The following is a 27,191-nucleotide window of genomic DNA, read 5'->3' as shown; positions in this document are numbered from 1 at the left end:
GTATTTTAAGCTGCTTATTCATTTTTTGAGAATTAGGTTAATTAAATATATCAGTTTAGACCAGGTACATGTGAAAAGGAAGATGCTGTGTCCTCACCATTGCGTAGATAAGCATACTGTGCCTGGCAGGTGAACATCAGACCCTGAAACTGAATGTTGGTGTCAGTGTTGCTTTGTATATTAAATAACAGTGGAGGGATCCCTGGGTGGCACAGCGGTTTAACGCCTGCCTTTGGCCCAGGGCGCGATCCTGGAGACCCAGGATCAAATCCCATGTCGGGCTGCCGGTGCATGGAGCCTGCTTCTCCCTCTGCCTATGTCTCTGCCTCTCTCTCTCTCTCTGTGACTATCATAAATAATAAATAAAAAAAAAGGAGCAACTGGCTCTTTAAAAAAAAAAAAAAAACAGTGGAAGTTGGCTTTCAATTTTATTTATATAAAATTTACAAATGTAAATAAATATTCTATTTATCCCAATATTCCAGTGGGTCATCTTTTCATCTCAGTTTGAAAGCCACTGGTTGACAGGATAGGGACCCATATCAGCCGTTCAGGTGACAGGTTGGGCTTAAGTGTTTAATTCTTCCATATACAGATGAAGTCTGAAGACAACTTTGTGTCCCCCACGGTAACAGAAAGTAGTACTTATATTGTTGCATTTTGCGTATTTCATAACTTTTTAAATTCTTCACACTACAGGGTCCTCTTGATCCTTCGAAGGAATCCAGTGAAGTGCAGGGATGAAGAAATTAGGGCTTCTTAGTTTGGCTTGCTCAAGTTTACATAAATTATAAGTGGCAGAACGAGATTTTGAAGTACAAAGTCCTTTTTACGAAACTGCTTTTTTCCCCTAGCTGGTGCATTACATCAAATATGCAGATATTTGCCAAGTATGTTATTGATCAAGGAAACAATGGAACAAGTTGGTTTTAAACCTCTCAGTGTCAAAAAGCAGGTGAAGAGAGATCCAGGATAAATAACTTCATTTCTAAAATTCCCAATCTGTTGTTTTTCAGTTAGTTAATATTACTAGGTAAATGTAATTGGAGACTGGGTAAAATGAGTGGAAACTTGAAGAGGGCATTGAGAATGTTTGGAAATCCAGTGGTCATCATGAAGAAGCAAATGTATAGTAATGGAACCCTAGTAGCTTCCTGAGCCTAAGGGCTGGCGTGTGGAATGTCTTTATGTTTCATGCAATTATCTGTTTGTTGAAATTGGCATAAATGAATAGAATCTTAAATTATACCATCTGTGCAAGACTCTGTTCAGACACTGATGTTTACATAAATGAAATAAATAAAAACTCTTAAAAATTTTTTTGGGCACATTTTGAGCTGGATAGTGTAGCCAGAACTTCAACTTCTCAATTGGTAATAATGTCAGAAATCACATAAAAAGTATTTAATGATAGCAGCAAAAATGACATACCATGAGAACGTTCCATGGCACAGTGTGTGGCCATCTCAGTTTGTAAGGTCCTGAGCACTTGGCTTCTGGGGTGGTAAATTCTTTTCTACTCAGTCCTGCACAGTGATATTAACCCTGGCCTACCTTTTATAAGGTAATTTCAGGGTCTCTGTGATATCTAAGAAACACTGCCCATCTGTTACAAACTTCATTATCTTTCCTGAATTTCTGTATTATTGCTAAATAGGATTTGGCATTTGTTGTTCTTTGTCTTCATTCATTTATTCACTCATTCCATAACTAATTGCTTCCTACTGCCAGTTTCCTAGTTCTGAATAAACAAAAAATCATGCTCTTCCAGTACTTGTTTTCAAGGACAGAACCACCTAATAAGCTGCTATGAAAATTAAATGGGTTAGTATATATAAAGCAGAATCTATGAGGTAGGGTCTATTATAATTTTCTTGATTTTATGGATGAGGACACAGAAAGGATAAGTAACCTGCTTAGGATCACATGGCCAATAAGTGGCAGAGCTGGATACAGTCTAGGCAGTCCAGCCTGAAGACCATGTCTGTGATGTCCACTCCCCCCACCCCCATCAAAGACCCTTGGCAGAAAATAGTAAAAAGATTGAACTAGCCAAGGCAAGATAGATATCTGAACTGCAAGGAAGGACCATACCCGTTAGAGCGGCTGGAGAATATAGGTGCTTTTAAAGGGCTGTGGACAACAATTTGGACTCGACTCATGGGAGTCCATTAATCTTCTCCAACTTTTTTTTTGAAGCACAGTGGTAGAGCAATGATCCTATAGCCTGTGAGCCCATATTTGAATTCTCTCTTTTCCATTTACTTTGCAAAGCCACTTTTTTTTTTTTTCATGAGAAGAGTATTGGCTGTTATCCCAGGGAATCATTGTGAGGCTCAAATGTTATGACAGAAACTCTTCGCAAATTGGGATTTAAACCTTTGCTTTGTTGGTTTCTAGGTATCTCCTCTCTGTTTTTGGTAATTGACCAGTGTGTTTACTTCTCTAGCTCTTCATGCAAAGACAAAGGGTATGAAGATGTGGTTTGTAGTATTGGGAAGAACCCTTGGTTCTAGGAGCCCTTGGTTATAAATTCTAGTTTGACCACCTTTATTTAGGGCTCTTTTTTGTTCCCTAAGACTATATTATCGCTCTGTTCCCTTGAACCTCTAAGATTTATGAATGACCTATAAATTATTTATAAAGTGTGAACTGATAGGTAAGTGCTATAGTGCTGTGCTGTTGATGAAGAATCTAAAGTCCTTAAACAGATACGGTAAGAGAGTGCAGCAAAATTAGTCATGCTTTGGTGAATTTTTTACCCCTTTCAAAATAACAAGTTGGCGTTTCTATCACAGGGAAAGTTTGGGGTTAGACGTGGTGCTTGTTAACTATGACTCTGTTATGTTAACCAGGTGCGCAAAACCACACTGATGAAAAACATGGGGCCCAGTTCTTCCAATTTGAATGCCCCTAACTGTTTTGGTATGTTGGGAAAGTTATTTCATCTGTGATCTAAATTTCTGCCTAGATGGGGAAGTTTCCCGGGCTTCTTCAGCATGGTTAGCTTGTTGAACCACAGGATGTTGTAATGAGTTACTTACATTTGTTTCTTTGATTGAATTGTGAGCCTCTTAAGGGCTGGAGCCACCTTAGTACATATTTGTGTTCATGCCTAGGACATGCATAGTGCCTGGAGAAAATGTGATAATAAATACTTGACAAATAAATGAAAGAACTCAGCAAAATACAAGATAACTTTTTTTTTTTTTTCCAGAAAATGCAATCCTAATTCCAAAGAGATGAGAGTTAGCAGCCACTAACAACACCTGGACCATCCCTCAGGGATGTCCTCTTCTAGGACTTTGTAGGCTGTGAGTCTTAGGAAATAAGGGTATTTTTTAAAGTGATTGATTTCACAAAGTTTATGTAACAATCTTCATTTTATAAATAAGAAAATTCCACCCAGAGAGCCATTTCACCTTTTATTTCCACATTTCAGAAAATGATATATATATATATATTTGTATTCAACTTAAGCACTGTTTTGTAATTTTTTCTTCTCAACATGGGTTTTCTTTTTTATGGTTTTGGAAGAGGGTTTGATGTATTTTTTTTTTTTTTCTTGTAAGGCCAGATAGTAAATGTTCCAGGCTTCGTGGGCCTTTGTGTTTTCTGAGGCAACTGCTCAGTCCTGCTACTGTAGCATGAATGTAGGCCTAGACAATGTAGACAGAAGTGGGCCCTCTTATGCTCAGTAAAACTATATTCATAGAAGTAGGCAACCTTGGGGCAGGCACCTGGGTGGCTCAGTGATTGAGCATCTGCCTTCTGTTCAGGATGTGATACTAGGATCCAGGATTGAGTCCCACGTCGGGTTCCTGCAGGGAGCCTGCTTCTCCCTCTGCCTATGTCTCTGCCTCTCTCTCTGTGTCTCTTGTGAATAAATGGATAAAATCTTAAAAAAAAAAAAAAAAAAAAGCAGGCAGCCTTCTCTAGCTTTGCTTTTGCTCACCTCTCTCCTACAGAGCTCAAATGCTGTAGAATCCCATGTGAATTTTTAATTTACTTATTTTTTTTTTTTATACATGAACATTTAGGACACTGTTTTGTTCTTAACTTTTCCGTTCTCTTGCAATGAGTGTCTTCCTACACTTAGCTTCTTTTTTTCATTTATGTGTATCAGACAATTTCAATAAGGTACATTTCAAGAACTCTTGAAAGTCTTGTCAGATTGCTCTTTAGAACCGCAGGGGTTGGGAAGCCTTAGCTTCACCCCACCTGGCCTGGTCTGAAAAGCATGCCCCAGGGAAGGGAACATGATCAGGAGCCTGTGCCAGAGAGCAGCTAAATAGAGTACTGAGGGGTTTAGGTTACATCATTTGAGGTTACCACTATTAGTGCAGTTCTGAGCTATACAAATAGCAGTTGTGTGTGGTTTTGACATAATAAATATACATTTTATTGGCCTTTTCACAGGACATATCCTTTACTGTTGCAGCTCAGTCTTATCCTAGGCTTCTATTCAGTGTTCCTCACCCTGAGTTGGGTCTTTGGCAGGGACATAAGGAGTGGTGAGCTGAACTCATGCAAGTGAAGATATTCTTAGCCAGAGGTGGATAAACAGGTTTCACAATATCATGAACCACCAATACTGATGTAAATTTTAAGAATCTATGAGTACTCCATAGTAACTTATCCTGTGCTAGGTAGCTTAGTGGATGGTGAGGCCCAAGATTCAAATCTAGTGCTTTGGGGTTCTAAAGCCAGACATTTTTAACACCGTTCCAAAATAAATTCAGAGAGTGTCAGATGCAATAAGGTAATTTTACTTTAAGTATAGTTTTGCCCATAGATTCCTCTAAACTCAGGGTTTGCAAACCACAGGACTGTTTTTTGTAAATAAAGTTTTATTGGCACACAGCCTAGTTCATTTTTGTCTGTGTTCCCTATACATCTTTCATAATGCAGTGATGGAGTTGAGTGGTTTTGACAGAGGCCTTATAGTTGGCAAATCTTAAAATATTAATTTTCTGGCTTTAAAAAAAACAGCTTGCTAACCCCTACACACAGGTAAAGTAATATCCATCATATTAATTAGAAGTTCGCAAATGATGACCCGTGCACCAAAAATAACCTGTGTATTTAAGGAAAGTATTGCAACACAGCTCACTTCGGTGTCAATTTGTTTATGTTTTATCTGACTGCTTTTGGGCTTCTGTGCCATTAGATTAAGTCAATGCCTTGAAACGAGCCCAAATCCCTCCTTGCTGGAATTTAGCATGACTTTTTTTCCTTTCTTCCTCCTATACCCTGTGCTGTCGTTCTGGATTATGTGTCCCTCCTACCAGAGGAGATGTTACAACATGAGGGTTTGTAAACTCTGGAGCCAAAGTATGAGTTGAAATTCCAGATCTATCACATTGTAAGTGTTTTTCAATATTAACATTGCAGTGAGACAAAGGGCCATATGAGTGAAATTAAACGAGGACAGTATTTAATAATCAGGTCCCTCTTAGCGCTTCCCTAATCAGAATTTCCTACTAAATTGTGAGGTTGACAAAGGAAAGAATTCTGTTTGGTTACATGGAAATGTTTCCTTCTTTGTTTCATAGTTTGTTGGAGTCCATATTCTCGGAGTAGAAAAGTATAGTCTGACAGCCTGAGCAGAATTTTGTTTGTGCCACTTGACAGCTCTGTTAACTTACGAGCTCCATAGCCTCACAGAGCTGGGTGGGCCTCCACTCTTGCTGGTAAAATGGAGTTATCGAAGCCTCTTTCCTCATAAGCTTCTGTGAGGACTGAAAGAGGGACTTTTGTAAAATGCCTGGAATGTGGCAGATGCTCTAAAAATGTTTCTTTTCCTGCTTTTGATTCCCAGAAGTGTTTTCTTATGTAAATTTTGTTTGGCACTTATTGATGGTAGTCTTAGAAAAGTTTATTTCTCATCTTTTTCTAGACTAATTCTCAGAATGTAACCCCTCAGGGTGAAGTTTTTATTTTGGTTGGCAGAGGCTCGTTCCCAAGATGAAATGAAGAAGAAGCATCTTGACTGTGAATGGGAGCCAGGGAAATGGACCTGAGAGATGAACACAGATTCACTTGACATTTCCTTCCCCAATTTTATTGCAGTATAAAGAAGAGGGTCACAGGGTCACCAGTTACTGCAACGAGACCATGACCGGGTGGGTGCACGATGTGCTGGGCCGGAACTGGGCTTGTTTCACTGGAACCAAGATGGGAACTACCTCTGAAAAAGCGAAGGTGAACACAAAACACATTGAGAGGCTCCAGGAAAAGTGAGTTGTCACAAGAGGAAGATACATTTAGTTTTGTTTTATAGTATGTAGAAATATGTGTCTGGGTTAGTTCTTGATAAGTTTTATTGTGATTCTATAAAATTTATTTGACCTAGAAATGTAACCCATATTCTTTAAAACTTAACTTGTGTTGATTAATGGAACTGAGAGAAGAAAGTTTTTTTTTTTTTTCACAGCACTCTAAAAGTAATGGCCCAATGATGGCTTTAAAGGAAATTGATATGAAAGACTAGAGAATTGCAGTGACAAAAATCATTTTATTATTGCCTGTAATAACATGTATGGCACTCATAGATACATGTGTTTATGTTACAACAAATGTAGGTGATACTAATTGAATAAATTTTACACAAAGCAGTGAATAACTGAAATAAAAATTCTCAGTATTTATGTAGTGTATTAGTTTGCTAGGGCTGCCATAACTAAGTACCCCAGACTGAGTGGCTTAAGCAACAGAAATTTATTTTCTCATAATTCTGGAGGCTAGTAGCCCAAGATCAGTGTCAGCAGGTTTGGTTTCTTGTAAAGCCTCTCTCCCTGGCTTGACATGGCCACCTTCTCTCTGTGTCCTTACATGTCATCCCTCTTTTTTTCAAACAAGTGCACCAAGTCATATCAGGGTTGGGACCACCCATGTGATGACCTCATTTTACTGTAATTACCCTATGAAAGGTCTTCTCTCCAAATGCAGTTATTTTCTGAGATTCTGGAAATTAAGACTTGAACCTGTGGATTTTGGAAGGACACCATTCAACTTATAACATGCAGTTAAGTGTTTTTGTTAAGTAAGGTCCACTTTAAGTAACTGAACCACACAAACGAGATTTCAGATTTTATTCCTTTGGAAGGAAAAGATAAATAGATATTAATGACAGCAACTTTTTCTGTTTCATTTAGTTTGTGAAATCCACTGGAAATACACATGAATAAATCACCCCAAACCAGGCCATGCTGGCAATGAATGATTCTGTAGTAGTGAGACTGGGGACATGAGTTTAAAGGGGACAAATTGTACTTGTCTGGGAAAGTACTCACCAAGATCTAAACTAATACATCCCTTCCATTTTGAATTTACCTTTTAAATTGCTTTGCTTGACTTGATCCTTGAACAATATATCTCCTGTTCACCTGTTCACTTTCACTTACCATTTAAAATGTACTATGTACTAATGTGCTGTTTTTGATACATCAGACATTGCTTTATTTAATGAAGAAGCTATTAATGGGAGTGCTCAGAACCTGTGTTGTTTCATCTATAAAATCAGCACTGGGGACTAAATTACCTTCAAGGTCCCTTTCAGCTCTTAATGATCTGTTATCCCATAGTAAAGTACATTATATTTAATTTCCTTGGATCTTAAACACTAAAAGTGAGTGTTTAAGACCTACCTTGTCATTACTGTAAGCACATGTCAGTGTGTGATGTTTACTAGATGTCAATGATAAAAGCAAAGGAACTACTGCTTCTCAAAAGTCAATAGTGACTCATCAGTAGAAAATACTTCAAAATATACATTTACAATTTAAAATTTACCCTCCTGTCTAAAGAGACAAACTGCTGTCACTTGTTTTTGTTGTATTAGTGTATCAGAAATATGATACAGGCAGTTTTAAAATCTAGTAAAGGTAGCTCTCTGGTTTCACACTTTGCAACAAGAAGGAAAGAACTTTGATAAAACACATGTAAATAGAATCACTATAACTGCACATCTTTCTTATTATTTTCAGTGCTCTCAGATTTTTTGACTATATCAAAATACTTCCTCAATGAACATATAAATAAAAAGAGAAAGAGAAGTTTACAGTATGTGTAGATGCTACTCAGATTAGGTGTATCTTGCTTTGCATAATTGGGAAGTCTTGGACAATGAGTCACACTTAAGGGATAGACTCTTCTTTAGTAGAAATAACAGGGTGTATTCTATAATTCCTAACACCTGGCACATAGGTTTGATACATGTTTGAATTATATGACTAATCAGCTCCCCCAATCCTTTTGCTTTGTAAACATGCTCTATGTGTTAGATTTATTTATATCCATATCCAAGCATTTACTATCAGGGAAACCAATGCTTCTCAAATTTTAATGTTATTGTGAGTCAACTGGGAATCTTGTTAAAAATGCAGATTTTGCTTTGGGTGATTTGGATTGGATATTTCGAAGGCTTCCAGGTGCTGCTGCTAACACTGGATTCAAGAACCAAATTTGAGTAACGGATATGAACCCAGGTCCAGTTTAATAATTTTTTTGCATCACATGGTAATGTTTGCCATGCTATATGCACGTGACATGTAGTTCCTCCTGTTCTCTCCTTTTTTATTATTATTACAAAGTTATAAACGTGCATTGTAGAAATTGTAGAGGGTGGGAAAAAGTGGTGATCCTGGATTGTCACTCAGAGATAACCATTTTTGGCATTTAAAAAGTGGATTTATAATATATTTTTACAAAAATTGGTTAATTCTGTATAAACTTCTTTGATAGCCTGTCTTATTATTTAATATAGTGTGAACACTCTTCTGTACTGCTGATTATTTTACCAACAAAAGTTGGTTTTATATGGGAATAGCAGAGAACTGTCATTGAGACAAGCAAGTTCAGGCAAAAACTGTAGGCAATGCTACAGAACAAAAAAGAAGCATGCTCTTGTATAGAGGAAAGGATGGACCTGGGAGGACTGTTATAAACAAAGTTCATTGGATGAAACTGGGAGTTGAAAGTCTAGTGGCTTCTCATTGGTTGAGTTGTGACTGTCTCTCAGTTGTCTGGGCTGTTGCCAGGGAAAAAGGTAAGCCCTTCTTCCTCTTGCTGGGATAGTGAAATAGTATCCACATGCAAGGTCCCTATCTTCCAGCTAGATTTGCAATTGATGAAGAGTGATAGGACATGAGAGCTCCCATGCCAAACCTTCTTACTCCATTTTAGTGAGGTTTCCCTTAATTAACATTTACACACTAAATAATCTGTACATTTTTACTGAATAAACTATTTACTTTTATCATCCCTTATCTGAGAACATTTATTTAGGTTATTTACAGTTTATCACTATTATAAGAGTGTTTCATTGAACATCCTTATATATACAACTTAGTTAACTTGAACTTTTATTTTTATAGGAGACATACCAATTCCAGGCTGTTAGTATACATGTGCATCTCTTCCACCAAAAGTGCTGAAGGGTGCTTTTTGGACCCTCCTCATAGATTGTCTCTTCATGTATGAACCAAACCCAGATTTGCTTTGATGCCAGAAAAACTGAGCTTTGTTTGAGCAAAAGATATCAACAGAAACTGCTATAAACAGCAGTTTGTTTAAAATAAGATGAGTAAGGAAGAGGATGCATTTCAGAAGCCTGATAACTTTAGAGCCAAATTAAGGGGATTTTTCAGATCAAAAATTGATTACATTTATTACTAGTGTCTGATGCAGTTACTCATGGCTCCCAAGAATTTTTGAGCTAAATTAATGGAGTTGTACTCTGAAGTCCTCAATAAAAGGACTTGAGTCCAGTGAACTTTTATTAGGGTTAAGAATACTTCAGGCATCCTTAATAGTTTGGTTTTTGTTTTCTGAAGTTGGATTTTATTTTACCTGATAATTTCAGCTTATCTAAATTTTGTGTTCTGTACATGTGATATTTAACTATACCATTGACTATTATGGAAATTCAGTATTATATGACACTGCACTGTGGTGCACTTAGCTTATTTAACTGTAAAATAAAGATTATTTTGAAGATTTGAATATTTGAAGTTGTATTACCAAAAATAAATAAATTTGCCTTCTTAAAAGATTATTCCACTTTCTACTCAGGCTCAGTATAAGGATGCTTCTTTTAATGGAGTCTAATTATATCAATAAAGAGGATAACTGAGGCTATCTTATTTTTGTTGGCAGCAATTCTAATAGGCTCTACAAATACAACTATGAGTTTGTGAAAGCGATCAATACCATTCAGAAGTCTTGGACTGCAACCAGATACATAGAATATGAGACTCTCACCTTGAGAGACATGATGAGGAGAGGTGGTGTCCGGAAAATCCCAAGGTAATAAAACATATCCCTTTATCACTAATAAAGGTATTTGTGTTGAATGTCATACTCCCTTCCATTCTGCTCTCCCTAGTTTGCCCACAATTTTATTGGCCATTGCAACCTAAACTTTTTATGTTATTTTTTTTCCCGACCGTCTCCCTATCCTTTCCTTGGATCTTCTGGTGCTCTGAGTCCTATTGATGGGTTCTGCTTTCACAGCATCTGCCACTTCCATCATTCTCCTGCCATTTTCTACACACTGGTATAGGGTTTTGTCATTCTCTGCTGCGTTGTGGGTCAGCCTCACACCTCCTGTCTTCTAGTCCTACCTCTTTGGTCTCTTTCCCTCTCAGCCATTCTCTAAAATGCCACTTTCATCTTCCTGTATCCAGATATGGTTGTGTTACTACCTATCTTTTTAAAAAATATTTTATTTATTCATGAGAGATACACAGAGAGAGGCAGAGACCTAGGCAGAGGGAGAAGCAGGCTCCTCGCAGGGAGTCTGATGCGGGACTCAATCCTGGACCCCAGGATCCCACCCTGAGCCAAAGGCAGATGCTCAAACACTGATCCACCCAGGTGTCCCTACTACCTGTTATCTTATGAATAAATTAACCTGGTAACCAAAGCCATCTAAATTTGACTATGCTTCAATTTAGTACCATGACCCATTTTTTAACAAAATGACACATAATCACCAAAATCTTTAGTTTCAGGTACCTCCATTCAGGCTGCTCCCTTTACTTCAAATATCCCTCAACTTGTCTACAAAAACTGTCCGATTTGTCACTTGTAAAAATCTCAAAACCCTCTCTCTTGCAACATCCAGCAAAAAATTGCTGCATATTTATCAATGTACCTCTACTACCTACAGCCAGAAGTGACACTTCCCATCATTAGCTTACATACCACCCCATCGCATATTTCTTATTTAGGAGATCGGGTCACAAATACTTTGAATTTATATAGTCAAGAATTTGGTAATTTTAAAAAAATATCCTCCCAACTATAGCTGGATCACTCAAAATATATAGACCCTTAACATTTGTTAAATGGCCAAAGATATTCCTATGATTCCGTGTTTCAGGAGAAATTGGTATAACCAAAGGGCAGAGAACTGGAAACCAATAGGGAGTGTAGTGAGACTCAATTTTCAGAGAATACATTATTTCCTTAATATCTATAGAGTTTCTGGTTCAAAATTTGTTTGAACAGGCCACTGATTGGTTAATTAACTAAAATGCATTTCTAACTTTTTCATTTGCAGACTAATAAGCCTAACACTCTGACATTTTTTCAACTATGAAGCTGTCTGGAGATTTTTCCTATCTCATCTAATAGCACTCTCTCATAATTCTGCCCCATTCTAAAGAGAATCTCGTATAGTATTTCTCAAAGTGTATTCTAAGACATTTCTAGTCTGTGAGACCCAGGTTAATGGCAGTTAGGAAAGGGAACATGTTGTAACCCCTCTCAGGTTCGCTAAAGTGAAGGAGTTACACTGTGTATATGAGACAGGAAGTCGAGAACTGTTAAGTAAAAATCCACAGCAGCATGAGAGGAAGGCATATCAGCATCTGAGCCTAAGGCCCTGGAGCTCCTGCCTAAAAGATTTGAGCCTCAGACACAGTTGCTTTTCCCTGTGTCATTGGCCATGCTTCTGAGGAATTCTTTTACTTTTGACGCTTCTTCCCTCCACCCAAGCACCTTTGTGTTAGAGAAGGGCTGGCTTTATGAAGGGCTGCTTTTAAGGCAAAGCTCCATAGAAGTTAAAGATAGGAGAGAAAATTGAATGAAACAGGAAATACTGAAACAGACATTGTGGTCTGGCTGCCTAGTTTTCAGTAGCATTTTTATATATAAATTAGGTCTCATAGAATTCAGTGACATAATAGAAACCCACCCTCAGAGATTCTTAACTTGAGGTTTAGAGAGTCATTGAAACTGCCAAAAGTATAGAAAAATGTATTGGCTATGGTCATCTGCCTAAGTTCAGAGCTTTTACCAGACTGAAATAATCTAGACCCAAATGATTAAGAGCTTTTAATGTGTAGTGAACCTGTAATCTTTGCAGTTGTTCTCTATCTTACAAATTCATCTTTCAAGCTTGATTTTTACGTCATTGAACTTCGGTTGTCACAGTGTTTGATTGGTTTGTCTGTGCATTGACAGGCAAATACCCTGCCTTATAGGATGGTAGGGGGAAGGAAGTTAACATTTGAGTGCCTGCTGTGTGCCAGATGATCACTTAAATAAATGTATCTGCACATATTTAGTCCTCTTAATGACATGGATGATGATGATGATAATGGTAGTTATCATCATAGGAGCTTAATCTAAGGATTTGCAGAAACAGGAACTATAGTAATCTTTACTACATTGATGTTTTTACAAATATTTTATTTATTTATTCATGAGAGACACATAAAGACAGGCAGAAACACAGGCAGAGAGAGGAGGAGGCTCCCTGTGGGGAGCCTGATACGGGACTTGATCCCTGGACCCCGGGATCACGACCTAAGCCAAAGGCAGATGCTCAACCACTGAGCCACCCGGTTGCCCCACTACATTGAATTTTTATAATTTTTAAGGTATGTATGATTCTACTTATTTTAATAGGAGTCATTTGGAGTTTTGTGATGTTAAGCCCTGTGAGTAATGTCACATAGCTGGTGAGTAGTGAAACCATTTGTTGGAGGTCAGTATGACCCTAAGCCTACTCTGAAATTACGTTTTGCTGTCAAACTTCAATTCTTTATCTTTTAAATTACTTAATGTATTCTTAAGTATATACAGGACAATTAGTTAATATTTGATTGATTAAATCTGTTGGCCTCTTAGTGTGAAATCACAGAAACTGTTTATTTCCTTCGAAAAATTGTTTGTGCCCTAATTTTTACTTAAAAATCTTAAGGAAAATATTCAAGATTTGTTGCTTGGTTTGTTTTCTCCCTTGCCCTATATACACAGTTTTCATGGTGCATAGCTTTTTAAGTACCTTGGTTATTCCATGGACATTTTCCAAGTTGTATGTGTAACGTTAAACTTCTTTGTATTTGTGATTATAATTGCTCCATTTCATGTCTCTTAATGCTGTACCTCATATGGTCAAAGACTACCTCATGTTCATCTCTCTGTCATAGACAGCTTCCAGCAATGTCCCTGGTTTAGCTAATATTTTAATGAAAAATTGACATTTCTGTAAGGAATTGTGTCTATTTTTATAATTCTCAAGATATGATTGCTATTGAGTGATTCTTTATTCTCTCTCTCTATTTTATCTCACTTCCATTGTGTCTTAACACTGACTTACATCCACTCTAAAAGAAGTGTGTGAGATAGGGAACTCCTTGGGAGTAGTTGCAGAGGACCTGAAGAAGTGCAGAAATTATCTTTGCCAGTGACTAAATTGGAACCTGGTAGAGAGCACTGGATAATCACTGAAAAGTTTGAACAGTACAGTCTGGCAATGCCAAGTTGAATGAGATATTCAAGTAGTTACAGTATCAGAAAGATACATGTTATCCTGGTGTAACAGTAGTGCCATAACTCAGGAGTGGATAGAGCATAGAACTGAGATTTTCCTTGTGGAGTGGTGGGTAAGGGCTGCTCTGTGAGCAGTCCTTACATTAGAAGTTAGGGAGAAACTCCTAAAAGAATTTCTTCTAAGCAGTGGGCAATAGGCACTTTAGAGAAAAGGAGCAGCAGCGCAAAGACGTGGAACACTGAAATCATTTAGCAGACTTGGAAAGCTCCCAAGAAATCTAGTGTGTCTAGAGCTGGAATGCTGTTTGTTTTAAATTGCTAATACAGAGAAGCTTGTAGAACAATTTTCTCATTTCCAGACTGTGTCTTATTCATCGTTCCAAGCAACTCTTCTTTTCCTGTCCTCCTTTCTTTTTTTTTTTTTTTTAAGATTTTATTTATTTATTCTTGAGAGAAGAGAGAGAGAGAGAGAGAGAGAGAGAGAGAAGCAAGCTCTATGCATGGAGCCTGACATGGGACTCCATCCCGGGTCTCCAGGATCAGGCCCTGAGCTGAAGGCAGGTGCTAAACCGCTGAGCCACCCGGGTTGCCCTCTGTCTTCCTTTCTAACCATCTCATGTAGGATGCAGTTTGATAATGAGTAAGCATTTTCATCTGTTGTTTATGGAGCTAGTCAGTCTACTTTATACTTAGACTTCAAATTTCTGTGCTTGCTTCACTTCTTTTACAACTAATTCACTATCGCCACCAGCCATCTCCTGAGTCAAACCTTGGTGGTTCCTCTCTTTCCTCTTGTGTCCTTCATAGGCCATTTTAAATTCCCATGTGTTTACTTTCTTGGTCAAAATCTGTTTAAGAAAATGCAGCTATCTAAGCATACTAAGAGTAGCATCTCAGTGATATACAGACCCAGTGTCATTTCATAGAAGAAATTTACTAGATCCTGAAAAAGAAACAGATAATGAAAGCCATTGACACACTTAGTTGTATAATTGAAACATTGTGTATGGGATGCCTGGATGGCTCAGTAGTTGAGCGTCTGCCTTCCGTTCAGGGCGTGATCCCGGAGTACCATGATCAAGTCCTATATCTGGCTCCTCGCATGGAACCTGCTTCTCCTATCTCTGCCTCTCTCTGTGTCTCTCATGAGTAAGCAAATAAAATCTTAAAAAAAAAAAAAAAGAAAGAAAGAAAGAAAGAAAGAAAAAGAAAGAAACATTACATAATAGACATATTGTATATTTGAAACAATGATGGGACAAGGGCTTTTTGGGCTTGAATCAAGATTCTAGGCAGCCAGGTAATTAAAATCATGGAATTAAAGATTAGGAAATCGTTTTCAAGGGAAAGACTATATATTGAAGTCAAATGTATATTTTCATCCTAGGCCTAAACCCACACCACTGACTGCTGAAATACATGAAGAGATTTCACGTTTGCCAACATCATGGGACTGGAGAAACGTTCATGGTACCAATTTTGTTAGTCCTGTTCGAAACCAAGGTAAAAAAAAAAAAAAAAGTCTGATTTTTTTCATTCATTTGTTCTGAAATATTTATTGAACATTTACTATGTGTCAAGCTCTCGGGTAGATTCTGGGGGTACAGAGATTCAACAGGCCTGATCCACTTTAGTAAAGAAATGGAATAGGTATGTCCAGTGGTCCCTTCTTCCTTTTATATCCATGACAGACTTTGATAATAGATAATCTCTCCAGTTGAGCCCAGCATTTTTTGAGTATCCTTCTCAAAATATATTCTAGCTAGCTAATGAAATTAATAAGTAATGGGAAGAAACTCATCTGCCCTCCCCAGTAGGAGAGACTCATGTAGAAACAAAGAATGGCATAGAATTAAAATTGATCTTCCTTCTGCAAGTGGTTTGGAGGAATCCTTCTATGCTATTTGTCCTCCCACTCTCCACCTCCCCCTGTCCCCCATCATTTAGTTTCTAATTACCATAAGAGCCCAGAAAAACGGATCCTTAAATTTTTTTTCTGGTAGATTTTTTGAGCTGTGTAAGGACCTTTTTAATTCACTTTATGTCAGAACATGACATATGATGGTACAATTTAACCCAGCTTCCTGAGTGGTGGCCTTGCAGAGCCCAGATTTACCAAAAGCATCACTCTAATTGCATTTTACCCATTATTTTCAGAAATTTCATACAATATGAGTAGATTTAATAACTCTTCCTCTAATAGTACTTGATAGCAAATTATCTTGTTATATTAAATTTTTAGCCAACAATGACTTGGAGAATCATTTATACCATACTCAGGTTTATTATTTCTAAGCTCATTTTGAAGATAATTATAGCACACATGACTGATTTGTTACTATAAAATAGGTGTAGTATTTGCTGTCTGGAAACATTCTGATTAGTGTCTCCTGAGGATTATAAATTAATAACACCCAAAGATAAATTGTTCTTCCCTTTTCCTAGAAACTCTGTGATAATCAACCCCTCTCACTTCTCAGTGTTCACCACCAGCCCTCCAGTTCCATGCTTACTGAATTCTTGCCAAGTATTCTGAGTGTACAGAGCTTGGAGCAGGTTTTTTATAGCTGCCAGCCGGCAAGGCTTCTGTCCTGCAGTTGACATCAGAGATCTCATCTCTTTGTCTTTGCTTTTACAAGTTCTTCTGAAACTCTTCAGCTCTAGAGAAAGTGTGGATCCTGAAATGTCTCCCCTACTTTTTCTTTCCTGGGTAGGGCTTCTTTGGAAAGGAAGCTTAGGAAGTGAGAGAACTTTTAAGGTAATTGAGAAATGAATGGGAAGTGAAATTAAAGGGTTGGTGTTAAGAGAGGATTAAAATGTACTCTGTCATCAGATTCCTTATATCTATCTGACAAGATTAAGTAAATAATGCTTGTCAAGTGTTGATTATTGAGAACCTGATACATGGTTGCTTTCTCTGTAATACAGTGTTTTATAGAGTACCATGTGTTAGGATTTTTGATGACTGAGGATATAAAGATTACTGCGGCATGGCTCTTGTCCTAGAGACTTGCAGTTTAGCAAGATCTGCGAGCAAAATATAAAAATACAGTATGGCAACTACTTTAAGAAAGTGTTTTTTAAGGTTCATTGGGAGCATGGGAGAAGGTCAAAAGAGAAGTTTAGTTCCACTCATTTCCCAAAAGATACAGTTGACTGGTGATGAGACAATAATCCAGGGGACGGAAATTAGACCTTTTAAAACCAAATTCTCAGACATTGGTTTTCTTAGCTTGGCAAAAACTGTTGTTCTCTGATGTTTCATCTTGTTTGAGTGCTATAAATATGATTTGTACAGACTGGGCAATTTTTAAAGGTTCCTCTTTTGACTTCCTTTTGGTTTTCTTTACTTTAGGTTGGGGAAAAATTATTTTCTCTTCTTGAAAACTGGGCTCCTTGGAAATTTCCACTAACTTTAGGAACATTGCATTCTAGAAAACCCAGAATTCAGAATGACCCAAGTTAAGGGAATTCACAACTTTTCTGTATTCAGAGAGCAAATGAAAATTAACAAAAAAAGAAATATTGGGAAGACAAAATGAGGTTTTACTGTTAAACCTGAAAGCAGCTTTAAGCACCAGCCATATAGCTAGATTTATATTCAAGTGTGAGAGGGAAGAGAAGCTAGGCAATTGGAAGACTTGGACTTTCTGTCTTCTCTCTGCTATACTGTTGTTATTTATTATTGTATCTTCAAGAAAGAGGGGGTGTGTTTCTCAGGTCACGTCAGTTATCGTAAATGCAGTGTTTTCCTACTGTCTAAAATATAGTTTGTTTAAATCTTGTTTTGAATACCATCTGTACTATTAGAGCTAGAACAGAGAGACCTTATTAAGTTGTCTTCCATGCTGTTCACTTTATATACAAGATAAAAATAAATGCCAGAAAGTTCCAGTGATTTGCCCAGGGTCACACAGCTGAATGACAGGGTAGGGGTGGAGAAGATTCCTAATTCCTTATTCTTAGCTCACAGTGTTCTCCACCATGGGAAGGTGCAGCTGAACACAGTTCAGCTGTGAAAATCACGTTACCTAGTTGAAATTGTGGAAATGTGCTTACTGACCCTGCTGCCATGGCTCAGGAATGCTGGATGACCAAAATGGGGCCATTTCCATATTCTCAGGATGTTAGTTATTTCATGACTCTGGTGTCTCATGAAAGGAACACTGGCTTTGTCTGTTAACTGTCTCTGATCTGGTTCTTTGTCACTCAATCATTTGAAAGATAGGTCCCAGGGATAGGGTTACTTGGATGGTTTCAAAAACAAGATGTGCAAGTTAATTTTGGCTTAGTTAGTAACTAGATGATAGGGAAGAAAATTTGAAAACTCATTAAAGTAGTTACAGATCTATAAACTGAAAAGAATATAAGCTGCCTTGGGAGACACCTAGCTGCTAGCACCTGTCAGCTGTTAGTTTTGTGACTTTGGACAGGTCATTGTTTCTTTCTGAGTCTCAGTGTACACATCATCAAGTGAGTAGTACACTAAATGAGTTCAAGATCTTCTTCCAAGAGTTTATCCTAATCTTCATAGTTCAGGTGATCTCTTGGCAGCAAAAGCAGTATATGGTATGGATAAATCTGAGATATTTATAGGGAGAAGTTTGGGGAACACGTGAAATAGTAGAGTGGTTTGAGCTCTAATAGGCTCAGTCCAGGACCTGAGGTGGTATTGAGTCACTTGAGAGAGTTCTCACTTTAGGTGAGAAGCCCTAACTATAAGGGTGCCCCCTTTATAGCTTAGAAACAAGTAAAGGTTGATGGCTTCCAATAAAGTCACCTTTTTTTTTCATGGATGTAAATATATGTCTACTTGTTCATAACTTGGGTCTTCCTGCTATAAATATACATCGAGTTTCTTCATTGCATCAGGCACCTATATGAAGAAGGCACATTTCCTGTGTACACTCAAGGAGATTCACAGTTTAGTTTGAGGAAAACAATATAAGTAATTCAGGTAGAGTTTAGAATGTTGGAGGCTGAGCAAACAGTGATCTGGCTTTCTTTTGCACTCAGGGAGGAACATGAACCGACATTACCTAGGGAAGGTAGTACCCTGATAGTATTCTAATGCATAGTGTTCTTTTGGATACTCTTCTCTCTAAGTAGTAAATTACTAAATTCTGATTTATTAAAGAGAACAAAGGCAACACACACCTTATGTAGAATGAATTTTTTGAATTTACTGTCTATTCATTAATTTTATTATATATGATTATTATTATTATATAATCTTATGATGTGTAAGGGAGTGCTCACCATTCAGATAATTTGGTGAATAATTTATTAGTACATTAAATAACCTCTTTTGTATGTAACTATATTTATATATCAATGTTTTGGATTTGGTACAGCATATCTCCAAATCTCCAATTTGTATCAGTGGTAGTGGTAAAAAAAGACTCTATAGTAATATAGACATTAAAATCTATGTTCATTTTTTCTAGAATTATGACAAGTTGAAATCCCAGTTTTGTTATATACATCCCATATTTTCTTCTTAAATGTATTTATGTATTTACCCACATCTTCTGAGGAAACATAGAAAAATAATATTCATATAAATTACTTCAAAGTAAAACATTTTTCCAGGGCAGCCCCAGTGGCCCAGCGGTTTAGCGCCGCCTTCAGCCCAGGGCATGATCCTGGAGACCCGGGATCGAGTCCCACATCAGGCTCCCTGCATGGAGCCTGCTTCTCCCTCTGTCTGTGTCTCTGTCTCTGTCTCTCTCTCTGCGTCTCTCACGAATAAATTAAAAAAAACACATACATTTTTCTTCTCTTAAAATAGCAACTATATTTCTAGCATATGCTTCTTAAGTACATATATTTTGTCCTCACCAGAGCATCCAGATATTAAATAAAGCGATTCCTTTTTCCTTTTTTTCTCTGACCTCTATCCAAGCTACTTTTTGTGTTCTTCTTTCCTCTGGGTGACATGTTTTGGGAGCCCTGGCTCTGCTGCTCTTCTTTTTCCCTTAGAACCATGTTGTTTTCAATTTCATTACCTCCATCTGCCTTCTAGCTTTACTTCCTCATTGGCCACCTTAGGTACCATATTCATCGTTACAATTACTCTCTTATCTTTCTTGGACTGTGTTGTACTTTGCCTCCTTGACTATAGTCAAATTGAACTTTCTATAATACATCCACACCTGAGCCACTCTTAGGGTAAGTCCACCCAACAAGTAACTTTAGAAAATGCTGCTCCTGAGGGGCACCTGGGTGACTCGGTTGAATATCTGACTCTCCATTTCAGCTCAGGTTGTGATCTCAGGGTCCTGGGATAGAGTCCCAAGTCCCAAGTCAGCTCACATGTATCCTTCCATAGCTGTCTCTCAACTTGAATGGCTCAGCATGCTGTAGACCTATATTATTTTTTCATTATCAAGAATACTATCACATGCTTTGCAGAGAGTAGAGGAGTGTTTTGAGTTTCATCTTATTTTGTTTTGCCTCCTAAAATAGTCTCAAGGAAAGCCCCATTTAGTAACATTTGTCTTTTGGGGGAAATACTGAAATCTTGTTTGCCTATAAGGTTGTGTTGTTGATCGAATCTTCTATATTGGGCTGATCCTTATGAACAACAGCGGAACTCAAATAAATATATTATTGTGTCTCTCCACTCAGATTTTTCTGTGTTTCTTTGTAATTGCTTCAAAGTTCTCTTAGGTTACATATCTTTCTTTTCCATCACCAGCATCTTGTGGAAGCTGCTACGCATTTGCGTCTACAGCTATGTTGGAAGCAAGAATCCGTATACTAACCAACAATACTCAGACTCCAATTTTGAGTCCTCAGGAGATTGTCTCTTGCAGCCAGTATGCTCAAGGTGAGTGCTGTATTTCAGGCACTGTTTACTTGGGTGTAGTTGGCCATTGTTGGCAAAGGAAAAAGGATGGTGTAGTAGAGACCACAGTGTCTGTAGTCAGAGCACCTAGGTGCAAGTTCTGGCCTAATCACTTATTAATGAGTGGTTCTCAAGTAATTCACTGCACCATTCAGCAAAATGCCAATAGTTAGTATGCACTGAATGAACATGAGCTCTTTGGAGCCTTTTATGTACATTATCCAACAATGCTCAAAACCCTGAGAAGTAGATATCCCTATTTATAGACAGGGGACAGACATGAAGTTATTCTATAATATTTTGAAGGCCATAAATTTAGAGTATCAGTTCCAGCTAAAGTTTCACTTCAAAACATAACTCACATTAAAACCACACTAACCCTGGTTTCTCTCTAGGAGAATGTTACAATTCTGTGCTTGGGCTTTCAGAACAGGGAGTGTGTAATGATGTAGAAAGCCCAGCTGCAATTGATTTAGAATGAAATATTCTCATTTTAAAGTTTTCTGCTGTCAACCCCAGATTTGGCCACTAGAAAATGAAACTGCTTAGGAATGATTATTTTGTCATTGGGCCTTTTGGTCTTTCTGAAATACTTATTAAACATCAACAATGTGACTTCTAGGCCCTGTGGAACTAAGTATCAAGACAGTCCTTACCCTCATGAAGCTTACACTTAAGTGAGGAAAGTAGAGGTCAAGTATTTGAAAGAACAATGAAGAAAAAAAAAACCCACAGGATTACGGATGTGTATAATACAGCAAGGACTGGAGGAGGGTGATATAGACCTGATTTAGACTTTTTTTTGCAGGAGGTGGTCAGAGAAGTCTTTCTTCAGGAATAGCCGTGTTGTGGTGTCTATTTAATAATGACAATAGTAGCCAACTTTTATTGCTTTTACAGGAAGTAACTAATTTAATCCTGTAAGGAAAGTCCTATTCCTATCTATAATTTATAAATAAGTGAACAGAGGTATAGAGAAGTTTAATTCTTCACACAATTTTGGATTTGAACCTACATGGTCAGTCTTCAGAGCCTCCCCACTTAACCGTTATGCTCTAGGTACCTTCCACATCAGGTGCCAAATAACTACTGTTAATTAGATGAGGAGGAGAGGATTCTTAGCTAGATGGCTAATGGATGAATGAAGGAAGTAGCATTTCAGCTAAGAACAACTCCTGAGTATAACAAAGAACTATTGGAGTAGAAGAAAGAGAGAGAGAGAAAGAGAGAGAGAGAGAGAGAGAGAGAAAGGAAATGGGACCATTTCTTCTGTGTCCGCCCCTTTTCTAATAGGGGGGTAATAATTGTGTGTGTTATTCATCCTCAGGCTGTGAAGGTGGCTTCCCGTACCTCATCGCAGGAAAATATGCCCAAGATTTTGGGCTGGTGGAAGAGGCCTGCTTCCCCTACGCAGGCTCTGATTCTCCATGCAAACCAAATGACTGCTTCCGTTACTATTCCTCTGAGTACTACTATGTGGGAGGTTTCTATGGGGCCTGCAATGAAGCCCTGATGAAGCTTGAGCTGGTCCGTCACGGGCCCATGGCAGTTGCTTTTGAAGTCTATGATGACTTCTTCCACTACCAGAAGGGAATCTATTACCACACTGGCCTGAGAGACCCTTTCAACCCCTTTGAACTGACTAATCATGCTGTTTTGCTGGTGGGCTATGGTACTGACTCAGCCTCTGGGATGGATTACTGGATTGTGAAAAACAGCTGGGGCTCTAGGTGGGGTGAAGATGGTTACTTCCGGATCCGCAGAGGAACGGATGAATGTGCAATTGAAAGCATAGCAGTGGCAGCCACACCAATTCCTAAATTGTAGGATATGGGTCCTGGCATTTCCTGATGACCACCATTAGTCACGAAAGGGGATCAATTTATTCAGACCGAAAACTTTTATAGCAGCAATTTCAGATTACAGATAGATTCCTATGAAGATTTTTGCCTTTAAAATTAAAATTGCCTTTGATTTAAATATACCTTTCCATTAATCACTGGCCTACTTTATAGCTACGTAGTAATAAAATGCAGGATTCTGTTCATTATTTTGATTCAAATATAGTATATTTTTTTAAAGTCTTTGGGAGAACAGACATTTTTAAAATATAAAAGTCACAAGAAAAAATGGCAATGATTATTAAATTTTTTTTAATGTTTTTTGTAAGTGTTCAGGTGATATATATTACAGAATTTATACGTAATTGTAACAGGTTTCACCACTGACCCCTTCAGTTAGATTTACAGGTATTACTTATGTAAGTACTTTGAAAACAGAAAGAAATTGAGTGTATTTCAATTTAAAAAACTATGAACCTTTACAAGGGTTATACTCGAATAATGACTAGTTAACCCTAAAATTATCCCCTGGATATTTGATGAGCCAGAGTCCAAGAACAGAAATGAGTTTTGATAAAGATCTGGATATTGGTTAAAGTATCTTTTGGTGTATTTTGCATTTGGAAGTATTGGTCCACCTTCATTGGCTGAGTGTTTATAGCTTAATTAGTGGGATGTTAACAGTTTAGATTTGGACAGATCTATGAGATCTCCAGGGGATATTTCACAGTGATGCAAAATCTCTATCCTGAGTAAACAGATGGCCTCTCTTAGAAATGATGTGACAATCAGGCAGATTGGGCCATCAGAGTTCTAAAACATAAGCAAAAACCACAACCCTCTTGGAGCCAGAAGGGATTATAGAGCTCATGTGATCTGTTCATGTCTTTGCACAGAAAGAGTGACAGGCTTAGGAAAGGGCAAGTGGCTCATGTCAGGTGACAGAGGTGGTGAATGACAGGGTCAGATTAGAACTGAGATCTTCTAAGTCCAGTTCTCCTTGAGTGCCTTAGACACTGAGTCTCAGGACTTTTCGCCAGAAAATCCAAAGCGACCAGATGCTACGTACACACTTTGACATGTTCAAGTGTTAAAGTTTTGTCTGAAACTTCATGTACTTTTTTGTATTGCAGTTCACTACAGTGATGTCTTTTTCTCTCCTTGAACTGAAGTGACATGGAAGGAATATACCCTATGATTAAGATGTGGCTTCTTGGGTGTCTTGGCCCACTGCCACATACCTTTGACTTTTTCACCACATGGTAACTCAGAAGCAGACACTCTGAATGGCAGACATAGCCAGGGCCCTTGTCATGTGGAAGACCTCCAAGGAGGTATGAATGCAGTCTTAGTCTTACTTTATTAACCTGGCCTTGTTGCTATTGGGAAAGTGTAAATAGACTTTGAAATCAAACACGAATTTCTTTTTCACTAAAACTTACAGAGATATGACCTGTTAGCTTAACAGATGAAATATTATTTAACATGAAATGTGAGCTTATTCTCTGGTTTTCCACCTGCATGGCTGTCAGCTGACACATACGCATAAGTCATGAAGAGGTAGGGCAGCTGTGCTTTAGCACAATTCCATGAGGCCCCAGCTGGGCTATAAAGGAGAATCATTGCTGGTATCATTCATAAAATACTTTAGGAAATATTGAAAGACTAAATATAGGTGTGAACCTAACTGGCAATGGGAAGCAATTCTCATAAGCATCATTAGTTGAAAACAATGGTTTGAAGAGGCCCTAAATTTTCTGACTTTACAAGAGGGATTACCCAGAATGAGAACTCAGGTTCCACTGTGCTTCAACTTGCATTTATCTGCTATGAGAGTTTGCTTCTCCCATTTCTAGATGACTGATCACTACTTTATCCCTAGTGGCCGAACTCACTAAAGATGGTGACTAAGTGGAACATCATGGTTCCTCAAAACACATGATTAAACTCTTAAGCTGTACAAAAAAACAAGCTTTGTAATCTAAAAGTTGTTTACATCGGTGCTAATAGAGCATGTAATCAAAGTCTGTTGACAGACTGAGCTCTGCAAAAAATGGGATGGGAACTCTGGCTAACCTCCCCGAAGACGTATTCAGAAGAACGACTGGTGTGTGTGTGTGTGGAGACACCACTGTCCACAAAAGGAAATAAAGGTTAGCTGGGCAGTCAAGTGCAAGGTTGGCATTGACTTGGGTGACTGTGGCCTGGGTCAGCATTCTGGCCCTGCCTCATGTTAGCCATAAAGCCTGAGGCAGTTTCCTTACCCAACGTGTGCTTCAGATTCCTGGACTGTAAACTAGAGATAACAGGGTAGGTAACCCTCCCTGTGTGAACTCTCCCTCTAAACTCTTATTGTTGCAATGAAGGAACTAATAGACTGGCACTTTGGGGCACCATTGTTTGCTTTCTTCAAGCTCAGGCCTTTCACCATCCCCAGTAGGGAAAGTGAAGTAGATTCAGATAATGCAGTTTCCCTGCCACCCAGATTTGCTCACTGACCTCTATTTGACCTCTAACCACTGAAGCCAGAAAGTGGTTAGGTTTGAATAGTAAGGGATACATGCACCTACTTCACAGAGTTCTCTGAGGGTTAAATGCCTCCCTATTATGTAGAGCATGTAAACAGTGCTTGGAACCTAGAAAGGAGTGTGTAAATACTAGTTATTATTACTCAAGTCTTATTTTTCTGAATTCAGATAGTAAAATAGTTGTTTGCTAGGAGGAGGCAGCTAAGACATGTTCTATTAATAAACAAACTCTGGGGGGATCCCCGGGTGGCGCAGCGGTTTGGCGCCTGCCTTTGGTCCAGGGCGCGATCCTGGAGACCCGGGATCGAGTCCCACGTCGGGCTCCCGGTGCATGGAACCTGCTTCTCCCTCTGCCTGTGTCTCTGCCTGTCTCTCTCTCTCTCTGTGTGACTATCATAAATAAAAAAAATTTAAAAAAACATTAAAAAAAAATAATAATAAAAAAATAAACAAACTCTGGGGCAGCCCCGGTGGCACAGCGGTTTGGCACCTCCTGCAGCCTGGGGTGTGATCCTAGAGACCAGGGATCGAGTCCCATGTCAGGCTCCCTGCGTGGAGCCTGCTTCTTCTCCCTCTGCCTGTGTCTCTGCCTCTCTCTCTCTCTCTCTCTCTCTCTCTGTCTCTATGAATAAATAAATAAAATCTTAAAAAAAAAATAAGCAAACTCTGCCCTGCAATGAGACTTGAGGAGGGGCTTAGGACATTTTTCTTTTAAGGAAGAAAAGAATCTACAGAAGAACACTGGCACAAAGAAACAGAAAAACCTCCAAAAACTTGAGGGAGGCAATTTTGATTTTTTTGGTACAGAAGGTTTTTTTGGCTTTTTTTTTTTTTTTTTTTTTTAAGATTTTATTTATTTGAGAGAAAGACAGAGAGGAGAGGGAGAAACAGACTCTCCATGGAGCAGGGAACCCAATGCAGGGCTCTGATTCCAGGACCCCGGGATCATGACCTGAGCTGAAGGCAGATGCTTAACCAGCTGAGCCACCAAGCACCCCGAGTTGTTTTTGTTTGTTTTAAAGATGTATTTATTTGAGTGAGAGTCTGTACATATGTCAGGGGGTGGGAATGTCAGGATAGGGGGAGAGAAACCAGGCAGATTCAGTGCTCAGTGGGACTGGATCTCATGACCCTGAGATGGCAACCGAGCCTAAACCAACAGTTGGTCGCTTAACTGACTGCACCACCCAGGCACCCCTTGGTACAGAGGTTTCTACATCTTCACCATATAATTTCCTCTGTTGCCAGCTCTGTGGAGAGAGGAATAATGTGAGAGGACATCAAATCTGGAAGGCTTCGACTGAGAAAAATCATTGCAATCTTTAAGCAAAAAACACTAAGGTTGTAATACATTTATTTTCCTATTTGGAATTTTCCTATAAAAATAAGATAAGCATAACAGAGTCACAAAACATGAGTGCTGGAAGATCATCTGGTTCACTGCTCATTAAAATAAAAATAGGGGCACAAGGGTCACTCAGTTGGTTAAGCATCTGTCTTCAGCTCAGGTCATGATCTCAGGGTCCTGGGAATGAGATCACATCGGGCTCCTGCTCTGTGGGCAGTCTGCTTCTCCCTGTACCATTCCCCCCTGCTCATGCTCTCTCTCTCTCTCTCTCACCTCACTCCCACACTCTCAAATAAATAAATAAAATCTTTAAAAAAATAAATAAAATAAAATAAAATAAAATAAAAAATAAAAAATGGGCTTACAGAAGTGAAGTAGCATACCTGGGGCTCTAGTTAATAAAGTTAAATCTAGATTCCACTGTATCCAGAACTTTCTACCGTTCCTGCTGCCTCCCAATTACAAAAGAATACAGAAGTCTACATGTTGTGAGACACATAAACTCACTTGTTCCGTAAAATCATTTCTAAGTTATTTTCTAGCTTTCAGAAATCCTATTATCTCTCAGGGGCAAGTGCGCTAAGCTTCAATCCATGTGTGGTGGTTTGGAAGGCTTAATTTAACAGTTCTCCTCTAAATATAGTGATATTAACATTTCTACTTCTTAACTGTAATAAATATTTATCTTTGGCCTAAAGTTAAGTGGAAACTTCCTGACCACAACTAGAAAACTTTAGATGTATCAAATTTCTGCTCTGACAGGAATTGCATAGCCTTGAAATTGAATATTGGTAGTGGGTCAGTTAGCCACTGGGCCTTAGTTTCATTAGCTGTGAAAC

General features: G+C 38.4%; 1 protein-coding gene across 1 annotated transcript in view; it reads left to right on the top strand.

Moving 5' to 3' along the window:
• Positions 1-24,444, top strand: part of CTSC (cathepsin C) — a 37,810-nt gene extending 13,366 nt beyond the window's left edge. Inside the window, exons 3-7 of the mRNA XM_026015216.2 lie at positions 6,073-6,239; positions 10,159-10,308; positions 15,173-15,288; positions 20,486-20,617; positions 21,963-24,444. Of these exons, the coding sequence (XP_025871001.1) occupies positions 6,073-6,239; positions 10,159-10,308; positions 15,173-15,288; positions 20,486-20,617; positions 21,963-22,462 (1,065 nt within the window). The 3' untranslated portion in view covers positions 22,463-24,444. The remainder of the gene's footprint in view (positions 1-6,072; positions 6,240-10,158; positions 10,309-15,172; positions 15,289-20,485; positions 20,618-21,962) is intronic.
• Positions 24,445-27,191: the final 2,747 nt, after the last annotated feature.

Source organism: Vulpes vulpes, chromosome 11 (assembly GCF_048418805.1).
Source record: "Vulpes vulpes isolate BD-2025 chromosome 11, VulVul3, whole genome shotgun sequence".
Taxonomy (NCBI): domain Eukaryota; kingdom Metazoa; phylum Chordata; class Mammalia; order Carnivora; family Canidae; genus Vulpes; species Vulpes vulpes.
The sequence above is the reverse complement of the archived record's forward strand: the minus strand, read 5'-3'. Positions and strand labels throughout refer to the sequence as shown.